Source organism: Podarcis vaucheri (assembly GCF_965113315.1).
Source record: "Podarcis vaucheri genome assembly, chromosome: 14".
Classification (NCBI taxonomy): Eukaryota; Metazoa; Chordata; class Lepidosauria; order Squamata; family Lacertidae; genus Podarcis; species Podarcis vaucheri.
In genome coordinates, this window is record NC_138752.1 from 10,954,243 (window position 1) to 10,969,637 (window position 15,395).

The following is a 15,395-nucleotide window of genomic DNA, read 5'->3' on the forward strand; positions in this document are numbered from 1 at the left end:
AGTCTGCCCTGTGATTATAGGATGCTGGGGACAAACAACAAGGCATAGCTAGTTTATCTTGGGATGGTAAAGCAGTTGTGACTGTTCCTGGACTGGGATACCTTGGTCATAGCAGTTTAGCCACTGGTAACTTCAAGACTGGATTACTGCAGTGCATTCTATGTGGGGCTTCCCTTGAAGTTGATCTGGAAGCTGCAGTTAGCACAGAATGCGGGCAGGATTGAAATTCTGCCAGCATATAATGCCTCTTCTCAAACAGCTGCACTAGCTGTCAGTGTTACTGGGCCAAGTTCAAGGTTTTACTATATATATATATATATATATATATATATATATATCTCCCTTTGCAGCTTAGCTTGGGACCAATTTACTTAAGACAGCATCTTGCCCCATGTGTGCCCAGTCCATTGCCTTGATCTGCAGAACCTGCACTTTTACGAGTGCCACACAACGCTCTTCCAGATTTGCAAGAAATTGATATTTGGAACTCCATGCCTGTTGCCATTAGCCAGGTACCCCTCACTTTAGATGCAAGCGGAAAGTTTTTTTTTAATTCACCAAGATTACAAAGACATGTAATTTAGTTGTCTGTCTTAGTTTTTGAAGTGTTAATGATTTTATTTGTGGTTTTAATAATTATTTTAAGGGTAGTTTAAAAAACAAAATATTTTGTGGATTTTAGCTGGTCACTGCCGGAATCAATACACTGGATCAGATGAACTCTCACACCGCATCCACAGTATGCATTTAAAGCAGGATATCACTTTTTAATGTACAGTACAAATGGGGCCTTTGTGTAATGTAATTCTTGAATTTTAAAACTGGATGCGATAATATGGGTTGATGAATTCAGTGGCATTCAAACAAAAACCCAATTTAAAGTCAAATGCTCCATCTTAACTGGGTTACAGAATGCAATGCGAGAAGACGTTTTAAAATAGTGATGGCTTGTTTTGGGCGGGTGATGTGGTTTGACCTTCCTGTGGGTTAGAAACTAGGTTTTGACACTGAGGATGCTAGGAATTTAGCAAGTACAGAGACATTCCTGGCTCTGCACATATTGCTCCACCTCTAGCCCCTTTGCTAAGACCTCCCTCCAGCCCATTAGTCATGCTATACCTGGAACTCACGCAGGATGGTGGAGATGTTGGTCTCGTTTGCAAGGTTGGTCAGAACTTCCAGCTAGGAGGGCAGAAGAGAAAAGGGAGGAGTTACTCTAGGCGACAACAAAAAACAAAAAAAGCTGTTATCTTCAGTGCAGCCTAGCACCCATCTATGGGTGCATCTCACACACCTTGAGGATCTTGATCTGGGTGGGGTCTGTGGATCTGATGTAGAAGCTTTTCAGGTATGGTTCAAACATTCCCTGCAGAGAGAAAGAAGCAAGATCAGCAGCAGCAGAAGTAGCAGCCTTGGGAAATCCCATGGTGAGTTCTGGATTTACAGAAGGACCCAGAAAACCTCTCTTCAAGTCATCTGGGCTGCTCCCCATCACTGGTTCAAAGGCAGCCTGTACAGCAGAAGCAGCAGCAGTAATGTGGCAGACATCCAGAGTCCTGGCATTTCACGTCTCCCAGCCCAGGTGAATCCCTTAATAAAGGAAACAGGCACTCACCCTGCGCTTGATTGACATGGTGGCCACGTTCTGAAGCACCACATACTGGACCTCACTGCCATAACAAGAGAGACAAGGACTTGTCAATGAGGCAGGAACCCTGCAGGATTCATTGCCGGCAGATGTAAAGATGACCACCTTTTTTCTTTAAAGGTTTCGACAAATGCATGAAGCTCAGGTCTGCCAATGGTCATTAAGAGACAAAACCAGACTCTCTGTATTCAAAGAGGCAGCATGCCTCTGATTAGTGGCTGCATTGACAAACAATGAGGGAATGCTTTCCCCCCCAGCATGCTTTGCTTTGCTTGCAACGTCATCCAGAGACGTCTGTCGGAAGTTGCTAAGCCAGAACCATAAGAGCGTAGACACAGCCTGGTGGCACAGGCCAATGACTCATGTGGCCCAGGATCCTGTTCTCACAGTGGCCAACCAACTCCCTGTAGGAGACCTGCAAGCAGGACCCACGCACAAGAGCTCTCTCCTCTCCCTGCGGTTTCCAGTCGCTGGTATTCAGAAACTTGACTGCCTCTGAAAAGCCACGGAAACCCCCAGGTTCAGGCAGGGCTTTGTGGTAATCCACAAAGTACCGTATTTTGCGCCCCATAGGACGCTCCGGCCCATAGGACGCACCTAGTTTTTTGGGGGGGAAATAAAGAAAAAAAATTATTTCCCCCCCAGGTGCGGGGCTGGAAGAACCAGGTCGGGGAACAGTGGGAAGGCACGCTCTGCCTCCCCGCTGTCCCCCGAGCTCGTGGGGCTGGCGATGGGGAGAAGTGCACTGATCCCGGGACTGCAGGCAGCTCTGCGCCGCCATCCGGAGCGGGGCGGGACTTAGCGCCCCGCTCCGGATGGCGGCGCAGAGCTGCGCTGGTCCCAGGACTGCAGGCAGCTCTGCGCGGCCATCCGGAGCGGGGCGGAGCCGGTCTCCCGAGGGTTGCGCAGAGCTTCCTGAAGCCTGGAGAGCTAGAGAGGTCGGTGCGCACCAACCCCTCTCGCTCTCCAGGCTTCAGCGAAAGCCTGCATTCGCCCCATAGGACACACCCAGATTTCCCCTTTATTTTTGGAGGGGAAAAAGTGTGTCCTATAGGGTGAAAAATACAGTACATCTCCCTGAAACAGGGCTAGCCTTTTGGACTACAACTCCCATGATCACCAACCATTAGCTATGCTGGCTGGCACTGATGGAAGTTGGAGTTCAACAGCATTTGGCTCCTAAGGCTCCAGTCCTGCCCTAGGCAGTTGAGGGTATGTTCATTACTATTACATTTATAGTGTACCTTCCTTCCTTCAAAAAAAAATAAATTAAATTTTTCAATTGTTTAATAGAAATTAAACAAAGAACAATACATAACACTGTAAACACACTTATGTACATATTTTCCAAAATGAAAACTAATAAAAAAAGAAAAGGAAAATAGAAGATATAAAGAAAAAAGACAAAAGAAAAGAAAAAACACTTTTTATAACCTGAAATATTACTAAATTCTTGCTTCAAATACTGCAATATATAAATCTTAGTTAAAATATTATAAAATACTTCCACCGCATTCACTACACGTCTCTTAGTTGTCTTGCTCACATTTACATCTGTTCTTCAATCATTACCCTTCCTTAGATTCTTTCATAATCAATCAAATCTTTATGTTCTCTGTATTCTTCACAAGGTTAGTCTAGACACAACCAAACTTTCGTATTAGAGCCCTGCTTGTATAAATAATCATTTAAACATTTCCATTGTTTCTGAATTAAATTTTTTGACTTATGCCTTATTAAATCCGTCAATTGTGCTAACTCCAGGTACTCACAAAGGTTACTTAACCATTCCCCCTTTGTTGGAATATAATTTCCTTTCCATTGACTGGCTACCAACATTCTCGCTGCCGTTGTTGCATACAGAAATATGTTAATTTTATCTTTCGGAATACCCTTATTCAAAATTCCTAATAAATATGCTTCTGCCCAGTGCACCTTCATTTCAATGAGCTCAATGTGCTGTGCATTGTCTCCTTCCTCTCCATTTTACCTTCCATACAACCCTGCAAGGTTGAGTTAGAGGTTAGTGTTATGTACACCATCTCACCCTGGACCAGCAGGGGGATACTGTAGATAGTTCAGGTCCACATATGCAAATAAGGGATTGAAAGTGACGTTCAGTGATTGGGTAGTTACAGAAAGTGGTTACTGTTGCGTTCTAGTGGAGCTCTATATAAGCAGGCTGGCTGAACCCTTCAGTTCAGTTCTGTTCTGGCCTGTGAATAAACAAGAGCTGTTTGAAGAATCGCTGTGCCGTCTGATATGTTCACCCACAACTTAACACTGGTGGCGAGGATGGGATCGATGGACAACAGAGCACAGCCAGATGCAGCCACCCTCTGAGCGGAGCTGAATCACTGAGCTGAAACACCGAGCGAAATCAATGAACAGAACCAATTCAGAGCTGACCGTTCTGGCTAGAGCACTGTGTTCCATCCATCGCCTCCACATCTGCATCGGAACCATTGGCTTCTCTTGTGCCTCTACCGCCGTTTGCGCCAGCCTCTGAATCGTAGGACTCCTACCTCGCTCGGTTCACTGCTACCTCCAAGCGCCCAACTTATTTAAAGGACTATGTTGTTGGACATGTAAGACTGTTGGTCTAATGGAAGCAGGTGAAATGTAACCGATATGTTTTTGTGCCGAATTGAACCATTACGTGTAGTGCTGTATAGAAGGAAACCATTACGATTGTAACTAATGCCGTATCTCGGTGGGGAGGGGTGTTATGTACTGAAGTTCTCACCCTGAGCCAGCAGGGGGATACTGTAGATAGTTCAGGTCCACATATGCAAATAAGGGATCGAAAGTGATGTTCAGTGATTGGATAGTTACAGAAAATGGTTACTGCTGCGTTCTAGTGGAGCTCTATATAAGCAGGCTGGCTGAACCCTTCAGTTCAGTTCTGTTCTGGCCTGTGAATAAACAAGAGCTGTTTGAAGAATCGCTGTGTCGTCTGATATGTTCATCCACAACTTAACAGTTAGGCTGAGGGTCTGCAGCCGGCCAAGGTCACCCAGCAAGCTTCACTGCGGAGCGGGTTTTTGATCCTAGTCCAACATCCCAACCACTACACTAAATTGGCAAGGGAATTTTGGAATTGTAGCTCTGTATTGGTTTTGGATTCTGTTCACTTGACTCATCTCAACAGTTATATATCCAGCTATATCCTAGAAAAAGGCACAGGCTGGCTAGAACCCTGAACAGGAGTGTAGTGTGCCACACTGCAATGTTTTGTTGCAGATCTCACACGTCCCTTGCAGACACAGCAAATATAATGAACTGTGGTCAAGAGCTTAGCTGGTTTCCTAACAGAAATGCACAGCTCTGCCCTGTCCTTGGGATGTTTCCAAGTAAGAGGGAGCAACTTCAGGAAAAGGAGAGAAATAGAAAGAGAGAGAGAGAGAGAGACTAGAAGGAGGGGAGGTGTTTGCAGACCTGTGGCTCCGGAGAAGACGCACCAGTGCCTTAGCGATGACCCCAACTTCAGCCTTTGGAGCAAGGTGGAAGTAGAGCTGAGCAACAGACATCACTACCTGCAGAGAGAAAGGGTTTGTGCCACAAGGCGTCGAAAGCTAGGAAACAGGATTCATTTGTGCTTGCTGCATCTACCAGAAAGACTGCCTAGAAGACCACTAAGATCACCTGGCCTGGAAATGGGCATTTTCTGCTGTTGCCCCTGAACTGAGGGATGCCCTTCCCTCTGCTATAACTGAAATTGCAGACTTTATAGGTCTTTACATTGCTGTTTTACTGGTTTCATTTTTGCTTCAATTATATATTGCCTGTTCTTTTTTAGACTGTACACCGCTTAGAGATCTTTGAAATATTAAGCAGGATAAAAAGGTAAAGGGACCCCTGACCGTTAGGTCCAGTCGTGGCCGACTCTGGGGTTGTGGTGCTCATCTCGCTTTATTGGCCGAGGGAGCCGGCGTACAGCTTCCGGGTCATGTGGCCAGCATGACTAAGCCGCTTCTGGCGAACCAGAGCAGCGCACTGGAACACTGTTAACGCTGGAGCGGTACCTATTTATCTACTTGCACTGTGACGTACTTTCAAACTGCTAGGTTGGTAGGAGCAGGGACCAAGCAACGGGAGCTCACCCCGTCACGGGGATTCGAACTCCCGACCTTCTGATCGGCAAGTCCTAGGCTCTGTGTAAACCACAGAGATTAAGTAGGATATGTATGCTTTTAAGTGAATAAAATAAAATCCACCACCAGGGGGCACTGTTCCAAGCCCCAGGTCATCTGCACTGGGCCAAAGACCTTTTGCCCCTTCCCCCCTTTTTTGAAAACTTTTCTTACAGAGTAGCTGAGCATGCACAACATGCATCTATACATATCAATTAACATATGCAAATTGTATGCAAATCTGCACATGGGGTGGTGGGCTTTCCTCGCTGTTGCTTGGGGAGAGATGGGTTGCCTGCACCCATTTCAGAGATCGTGGTGGCAAGGGGAGCTGTCGTTCCTAAAGAATTCTGCCTCCCTGCAGGGGAAGCACTGGGGGGTGCTAGAGATGGTGGTTCTCACCGCAGCATTGCGACTCTGCAGCAGGGGCTTGGTGTTGCGCAGAAGCAGGCGGTGGTCCGGGTCCATGACGTACGGCTTGCGCTTCACCAAGGACGCCGGCTCTGCTTTGTCGTCCTTGGAGTCTTCCTCTTCGGAACCGTAAAACGCTTTCTCAGCGCTCTCTTCCAGGAGGGACTCCTGCCAGGCACAAGGGAAGGAGAGGAGGCTGTCAGGATATTTAATAATAATAATAATAATAATAAATTATTTGTACCCCGCCCATCTGGCTGGGTTTCCTCAGCCACTCTGGGCGGCTTCCAACAAAGACCAAAAATACACTAAAATGTCACGCATTAAAAACTCCCCTGAACAGGGCTGCCTTCAGATTTCTTCTGAATGTCAGGTATTGTTTTTCTCTTTGACATCTGGTGGGAGGGCGTTCCACAGGGCGGGCGCCACTACCGAGAAGGCCCTCTGCCTGGTTCCCTGTAGCTTTGCTTCTCGCAATGAGGGAACCGCCAGAAGGCCCTCGGCGCTGGACCTCAGCGTCCGGGCTGAACAATGGGGGTGGAGACGCTCCTTCAGGTATACTGGGCAAAGGCCGTTTAGGGCCTTAAAGGTCAGCACCAACACTTTTGAGTTGTGCTCGGAAACATACTGGGAGCCAATGTAGGTCTTTCAAGACCGGTGTTATGTGGTCTTGGCGGCCGCCCCCAGTCACCAGTCTAGCTGCCGCATTCTGGATTAGGTTGTAGTTTCCAGGTCACCTTCAAAGGTAGCCCCACGCAGAGTAGTTTCAGAGAAGAGGCGAGGCCAAAAATGGTTGGTTAACAGAGGGACAGCTTTATTGTAACTGCCACCTAGAGTTGAAACAGTGGTATAACAGTTACCGTACTTTTCCATGTATTAGATGAGGTTTTTTGGCTCTAAAATAATGTTCAAAATCAGGGGTTGTCTTATACACGGGTAGTGCAGAAAGGGGACAGGCGATTGGAGCTTGTGAGCGGTGATTGGGTTGGTGATTGGTGGCTGCGGCAAGGGCTGTTGTGGATTGGCTGCCGCTGTGACAACTGGGTGTGCGATTTTCGGCTGCTAGTTGCGAGTGGGCAGACACTTGGCGGTTTCGGCATTGCGTGTTATTGGCTGCATTTTTCAGTTGTGGGAATGATTTTTGTTGGTCGTCCCCCCACCAAAAAAGCTCAGAAACTCTGGGCAATCCTCCCCCAAAACTCTGGGCCATCTTCCCCCATTTTCTTAAATTGTAGTCCCCCAAAATAGGGGGTGTCTTCTACACAGGGGCATGTTATACATAGAAAAATATGGTAACTCTACATCACAGAGGCACCAGCGCAGATCGTGCCACTTTGCTTATTTTATTTTTTTTACCGCCCCATTCCCAGAATATGGTGAAAAGGGCACTGCAAAATATGGTGAAAAGGGCACGGACAAAAATGGAAGAAGAAATACCAGCAAAAGAAGAATGGATACAAAAACCTATGGAATATGTAGAAATTACAAAAATAAGAAATCAAAATACAGTCATACCTTGGGTTGCGAACATGATCCGTGCGGGAGGCATGTTCACAACCTGCAGCCTTCACAGCCGGAAGGGCCGTGTCTGCGCATGCATGTGACGCAATTCAGTGCTTCTGCACATGACGTCATTTTGCGCTTCTGCGCATGCCTGAGTGCCGAAACCCGGAAGTAACCCGTTCTGGTACTTCCAGGTTCGGCATTGTCCGCAACCCGAAAACACGTAACTCTCAGCATTTGTAACCCGAGGTATGACTGTAACAAACGTTTTTTATAAAAGAATGGAAATGGTTGGTTTAATATTTACAAATAAACTGTAAACAGATAAGAATATTGGCGGGATTATTGTAATAACCTGCAGTTTTATAAGAGTATATACTTAAAGTAGATGACTAAATGAGCAAATTAAGTTAATTTGGATGTGCAGAAATTATTAAAAATAAACCTAAGGAACCTCAGAAAGAGGGGGAAGGAAGTCAAGTTCTGAAATGTTAAAATGATCATAAAATTATTGAAATGTATGAAATTGAAAAATCATAAATAAAATAATAATAGTAAAAAGTACTGTCTACACTGACTGGAAGCACCTTTCCAGGCATTCAGGCAGGTGATTCTCCCAGCCCTGCCTGGAGAAGCCGGGGATTATGGACCTTATGCATGCAATGTTCTACCACTGAGCTGTTAGCTTTCCCCCTCCAAAAAAAATGTATCTGTGTATAGAAAATGCCACCTGCTGAATATAACCAAGGGCTGCACTTGTGGCCTTCTGAGCTACAACATCCATGCCCCAGATTCAGGATAGCTTATCTCCAGAACCCAGGCAAGTGAATGCACAGGCTTCTCTCCTATCTGCTCCACTCACGTTTTGGTTGGGGCTGAGGAACTGGGTGCGAGCATAACGCGTCAGCATGTTGATGATCACCACCTGGCCCCACTCCTCCACGTCAATCAGCAGGTTGCACAGCTTGCGGTAGTTCTTGTGGATGAGGTCAATGCGCTCGGGGCAGACTTCCTCGAAGGCCATCACCACACTGCCAGCCACCAGCTGGCCAAGGGAAACACAAAGAGGAGAAGAGGTTGTTTACGTATGCCACTACGGCAGCCCGTGTTTTGTTAGCCCCAAAACCGAAAGCGAGTGAGGTCCCAGCCAAAGAAAAATGGCAACTTAAGCTGACGGAATACGCACAACTTGCAGACTTCACATATAGAATAAGAGAACAAGAACAACAGATGTTTAAAGAAGATCGGAAAACATTTACAGTGGTACCTCTGGATGTGAACGGGGTCCGTTCTGGAGCCCCGTTCGCATCCAGAGCAGAACACAACCCACGTCTGCGCGTGCGTGGGTCGCGATTCCCCACTTCTGCGCATGAGCATGACATCATTTTGAGTGTCTGCGCATGCACAAGCAGCGAAACCCAGAAGTAACGCGTTCCATTACTTCTGAGTTGCCGTGGAGCACAACCCGAAAACGCTCAACCTGAAGCAACTTCAACCCGAGGTATGACTGTATTGAATATATGGGAAATAATTATGTATAGCTGAAAATGCCAGCAGCATTAAGATAAATTCAGCAGTGTAAATAAGTTTTGATGGCTGTAATAATGAAATACTGAATGGTATAGTTTTTGTAAAATACGCAGGGATTTATGATATGTAAAATGAACCATGGAAAGAGAAGAAGGGAAGTCACGGATATCTTAAGGATGTAAAATGAGTATTTTAAATTGTAAAACAGAAAATTTAATAAAAAAATTATATATAAAAAAACAAAGAGGAGAAAATGAGGTGCACCAATGCAGAGACTGTGTGGGGCTCATGCAACCCCCAAAGGAGAGGGTTTGCAGACCTAGGATCTGAGTCACTGAAACAAGGATCCCCCACCTGGCCATGGGAACGCAGGTGCCAAGCTGGCAACAAATCAACAGTAAAAAAATAGGATGACTAGGCAAGGTGCAGCATCTTTGCACCTCACCCAGCCCTTCACAGGCTAAACTTTGCCAACCTGCTTAGAAAATTAAGCAACAGCCTTAAGTACTGGGGAGATGGGAGTAGTTGGAGGAAAGAGATCCCAAAATAATAACAATTCCATGGGGTAGTTGTGGGGTGGGTTAGTTGCAGGAAAATCTACAAAAGGAGTCTTGCAGCAGCTTAAAAAACAACATATTTACTATGGTTTTCATGAACTAAACCAAGGAAAGGGAACCTGAAACTCTACAGTCTTTGTTGGGACTCCAACTCCCATCAGCCCCAGCCAGTAAAGGGTGATGGGAGTTGTAGTCCAAAATCTGGAGGGCAACAGATTCACCATTGCTGGGTTAGAGAATTGCATTTGACTCTAGTCTACAAAAATGTATGCCATAATAAATTGGTTGGTCTTTAAGGTGTGACAAGACCTTTGCGGGTTTTAGTGCTTTTTAAATCAATGTGTTCACCCCCACCCAAATAAAAAAAATGGTTCAGATATGCCCTGCTTACTCACAGTTGTTTTATCTGACAGAAGTTTTTCGATGACCTCTATTAACTGGTCCTTTTGGTCTGAATCAAGGCTGAAAAGAAGAAAGACAAAATCAGTGTCAATAAGTGTTATTATACACTTCAGTCACGAGGTGGCACTCGATTTAGTTGTCTCTGGGGGTGGAGGAAGGCGTATCCTATAGCCTGCTGGAGAGAAAATAATGGAGTTATCGTCTAGCTTTCCAACTCGTAAGGTTGAAGCGCAGAAAGCAGGAACGCCATGGTACACATGCGTCCACACAACAAAACTGTCTCTTCTACAGCCACAGCAGGCGATGTTAGTCTCCAACAGTTTGACTTCACCCTCAAAGGCATACTATTCCATTGTCTCCCGAGACAGACGGATGCCAACCAACCAAATGTATCATAACCAGATTTTGCATGATGGCTCCTGAGATGAAGGAGCAGATTTTCTTCTATGTTTGGATACAACTGTATGCCATTTTGAATCAGGAAGTCAAACCGAATCATTAAAAACTGCACTTGATTTTGTTTGTTTGTTTACAATTTCTGAGCAACAGGAATTAGGAGGTTGTGAGTGACGCTGTGGGTTAAACCACAGAGCCTAGGACTTGCCGATCAGAAGGTTGGCAGTTTGAATCCCCGTGACGGGGTGAGCTCCCGTTGCTCGGTCCCTGCTCCTGCCCACTTAGCAGTTCGAAAGCACGTCAAAGTGCAAGTAGATAAATAGGTACCGCTCCGGCTGGAAGGTAAACGGCATTTCCGTGTGCTGCTCTGGTTCGCCAGAAGGGGCTTATTCATGCTGGCCACATGACCCGGAAGCTGTACGCCGACTCCCTCGGCCAATAAAGCGAGATGAGCGCCGCAACCTCAGAGTCGTCCGCGACTGGACCTAATGGTCAGGGGTCCCTTTACCTTTACCTTAGTTAAGCAATGGTGCAAAAGGAGCTTTAGGAAAAGGAAAAGGCACCATGGAATTCCAGCATGCAAACACAGCATGCTGCTTTCACTTTGCAATAGCACAAATGAATGAAGGTTCTGCAAGTCTGTAAAGGCAGTCTGGGTTCCGGGGCCTTAAAAGGAGGCTGGAAGAAGTGAAAGGAAGAGACTCCCGCTTACCTGTACAGCTTGGGGATGGCATGAGCCGCCGTTTTGCGTACATAGGGGGACATGTCAGAAGCCGCCTCCTTGATGGCTAGCATCATGATGGGCACAATAATGGGCACACGGATGCTGGAGAGAACGCGGAGGGCACTGGCTCGGATCAGCTGATTGGGATCCTGCAGCAAAGAGGAGGTTTGCATCAGGCACTCAAGCCTAGCAGACTTTTTCCACCAGGAAGGGGTTCAGGATAACCTCCATCCCAATAAATCTACAGGCGGTGCAGGGAACTCCTGGCTCTTCCAATGTTGCTCAGCTGCAATTCCCATCAACCTGTGGACACTGGTCATGCTTGCCGCGCCTGATGGGAGCTGTAGTTCAGCAGCAGCTGAAAGCTCAAAGGTTCCTCGTCCCTAAGCCACAACACCATCTGTTCCTGGGAGAGACAACTCCTTGCTAGGGAGGCAAAAGAATAAAACCACTAAGCTGTATTTTACATACAGCTAGGGACATGGGTGGTGTTGTGGGTTAAACCACAGAGCCTAGGACTTGCCGATCAGAAGGTCGGTGGTTCGAATCCCCGCAACAGGGTGAGCTCCCGTTGCTCGGTCCCTGCTCCTGCCAACCTAGCAGTTCAAAAGCACATCAAAGTGCAAGTAGATAAATAGGTACTGCTCCGGCAGGAAGGTAAACGCCGTTTCCGTGCGCTGCTCTGGCTTGCCAGTAGCGGCTTAATCATGCTGGTCACATGACCCAGAAGCTGTATGCCGGCTCCCTCGGCCAATAAAGCGAGATGAGCGCCGCAACCCCAGAGTCGGCCATGACTGGACCTAAGGGACAGGGGTCCCTTTATCTTTTTTAAGCTTGGTTCCTCCTTTTGCCGTCTCCTTACATTAGACCAGAGATGTGGAACCCTTGGCTGTCCAATGATCCTAAACTTATGCAAGAGTGATTTTTGCATTTTTGTATGCTTGCTTTGCTGTTGTTCAGTTTTAAATCAATTATTTGTATCCTATGCGGTGTGACCAATTGTGACGGCTTATAGCTTTTAGCAGTAAATATTCATTCATTCTGTGGCAGAACATCTGCCCTGCATGCAGAAAGCCCATCTCTAGGTAGGGTTGAAAGAGAGTCTTGCCTGAAACCCTGGAGAGCCACGGCCAGTCAGTGTAGACAAAACTGTGCTAGATGAACCAAGAGTTGACTCTGTGCAAAGCAGCTTTCTGTGTTTCTATATTCACAAGGAACTCTCTCAAGCTACATGGGAGCCAGTTCAATAGTAAAATAGTCCAGCAACATTAAGAAGACCCCTTTCCTCCAGATCTCTTTCATGAGGTCTCTCCTTCTGTTCGCAAGTGTCATGTTCCCTTCGGTCAAACTCAGCCCTGCCTGGTTGACTTATATCCCAGCAAGAAACCTGAGCTTGTCAACTGAGACACAGAGACCAACTCCCAAGTCTCCTTTGGCAACGATGGTTGTAGAAGATTAAAACCTGACTCTCAAAAAGAGCAGCATCTTAGGAAGCCTAGTTTGGCCATCTTGGCAAAGAGGAAATGTTACATGTTTGGGGGCGGGGGCAAGGGGAGGTTACCCTCTGAAAACACAGAATAATCTAATGACCAAACTAGATGTGATGGAGCTTGCCATGGAGCTTGGCATTGTATAGCAGCCTTTTGTAAAAATGAAAACTAAACAATAGCTGGGAGCAGGGCAGCGATGACTAGCGGCCATTGGGAGAGATGGGGCAAAAGGGAGGTCAACAGTAGGTGGCGCTAGAGCTAATGACCAGCAGAATCAACTGATTCTAGTTTGGCCCCATTCTTCTTCCTGCTGAAGAGAACTACCAAGACTTAGGAAGGGGAAGCTGACAAGCATAGGCAATCCAGCTATATCTCTAAATAACTATTTGAAATTGACCTGGATCTTGAGTTGCCCAGGTAGTAAGAAGGAAGGCAGGTAGGGCCTGGAGGAAGGCAGAGTGAGGTTAATGGGGCAGTGCTCCATTCATCCAAATGGACCAGCCTCCACTGTAGGGGGAGCATGAAGCCTTTGCCCTGTCACACACCCAATCAAGCTCCCCACCTCCTGCTATTTGCAAGGTGGAAAGTGCCCACTTTGGACCTCAGGAAGCAGTTTGAGAAGTCTGTCATGTATTCGCTCCACCCTAGAGCAACTCTCAATGACAAAAGCAAAGCTTAGACTCTGCCTCCCCCCCAAAAAAGCATCCAACCTTGAGTCCTCTCTGGAAGGTAGAGATGGAGAGCAGGGCCAAATCTTGCTGTTCCTCTGCGTATCGGACCAGGTAAACATACACAAGCTTCTTCACCTGCCAGAGGAAAAGCACCCTTTGTTAGAACTAAGCAAGCCACCAGTTTTTGCTTCCCCCCCTCCCCAAACCCTACAATGAAGGCTTCCTGAGTGACAGCAAGGAGGAAGCACGGATACAGCAAGGCACCTTCCATTGGCCTGGAAAAGGGAGGGAAGAGGAAAATAAGCAAAATCCACAATGGTCAAAGGTCAGGATGATGGGAACTAAGTTCGAGAGTATCTGGAGGACCACAGAGTCCCACCCTCAGTTTAGCACTATGAGCAATGTCCGGCCGTTGGAAAAGCACTCCAGGAGAGTGGATTTCTCCCAGAATCCTTTGTGGCACACTTTCCTCAAGACCATCTATTATAGCGCCCAATGTGGTTGCACTCTGGAATCACTTTCAATGCCTAGCGGGAGAGTGGCTGGTCACCTTGTCTGTACGGGGATGGAAATGGCACTTCTAAAACAAAACACTTCTTCCTTTTTTATTTACAGTGGACGCTCGAATTGAGAATGTGATCCGTGCAGGAGGCACATTCGCAACCCGCAGAGTTTGCAACCTGCAACACCACGTCTGCGCACGCACAGGTTGCTATTCAGCGCTTCTGCACATGCGCAAAGTGCAATCTAGCGCTTCTGCACATGTGCGACTGCCGAAACCCGGAAGTAACCCATTCTGGTACTTCTGGGTTTCGGCGGGTCTGTAAACCAAAAAAACGCAACCTGAACTGTCTGTAACCCAAGGTATGACTGTACTAATTTCCAAAAGGTGCATAAAGATAAATAGAAGACAACTGAATCACAATCTATTTACATGCATTTTCTATAGTAATTAACAGAACACAAAAAGAATTCAAAACGATTAGAACCAGCAATAGAAATAACTAAAGACAAAAGGGAAGGACCCAATGGACTTCCTGTGAGTTCTGGGGCTGTCACAAAGAGGAGTGGGTCACCCTCCATGCAGTGGCGTAGTGTGGGGGGTGCAGGGGGGCCGGCCGCACCGGCCGCAACATCTGGGGGTTAGGGGGTGCAAATCCATGGGTTAGGGGCGCAAATCCACGGGTTAGGGGGCGCAAATTACTTGCCTTGCCCCGGGTGCTGACAACCCATGCTACGCCACTGCCTCCATGCAATATGAGATTTTAAGCAGAGACACATTAGTCAATCTTAAATGTTGGAGTGGGGGTGGGAAAGAAATGTTCCCTGAGGTAATCAGGACTCAGCCCTATATTAAATCTTAGTACATGATCTCAGCAATCTGTAAAACAACACTGTAAGGGTAGGGCAAGCACTACAGATTGGACAGGAGTGGGGATGGGGAACTGAACCAGCGACTTCTTGGCTTGTTGCTCCCATTCTAAGCCATGCAGTCTGTAGCCTTCAGGGTGTGGCTGGACTCCATCTCCCATCAGCCCCAGCCAGCATGACCCATGGGAGCTGTAGTCCAGCAATATCTGGAGGGAAAACGTTCCCAATCCCTGCTATTCCAGCTCAAATTACCCGGCAACCTTCTTTCCAGGAAACCACAGCAGTTCTCTGAGTCCCTCTGTTGCACAGAAATCAATGCATTAAAAGTCTCGTGTGGGCTGGATAGCTGTTCTCTAGTCACCCTAGATTGGGAAAAGTCTTATCTAGACTTATCTAGACTGATGGAGTCCAACAATGTTCAGAGGGCCCCATGTTCTTCCAGAATATCTGTACAAGCTAAAAGCAGCCACTGCAGAGAAAGACCTGGAGAAACTGCCCCAGGCTGCTGCCGTTGTCTGCAAGGGATTGTATGATATTTTGCCTATTTTAGCATTGAGCA

At 46.9% G+C, this 15,395-nt stretch overlaps 1 protein-coding gene across 1 annotated transcript in view; it reads right to left on the reverse strand.

Moving 5' to 3' along the window:
- AP3B2 (adaptor related protein complex 3 subunit beta 2) overlaps positions 1-15,395 on the reverse strand; it is an 80,351-nt gene that overhangs the window by 36,788 nt on the left and 28,168 nt on the right. Inside the window, 9 exon segments of the mRNA XM_082198335.1 lie at positions 1,120-1,182; positions 1,295-1,366; positions 1,616-1,670; positions 5,087-5,184; positions 6,184-6,360; positions 8,558-8,740; positions 10,178-10,244; positions 11,293-11,453; positions 13,505-13,600. Coding sequence (XP_082054461.1) covers positions 1,120-1,182; positions 1,295-1,366; positions 1,616-1,670; positions 5,087-5,184; positions 6,184-6,360; positions 8,558-8,740; positions 10,178-10,244; positions 11,293-11,453; positions 13,505-13,600 — 972 coding nt within the window.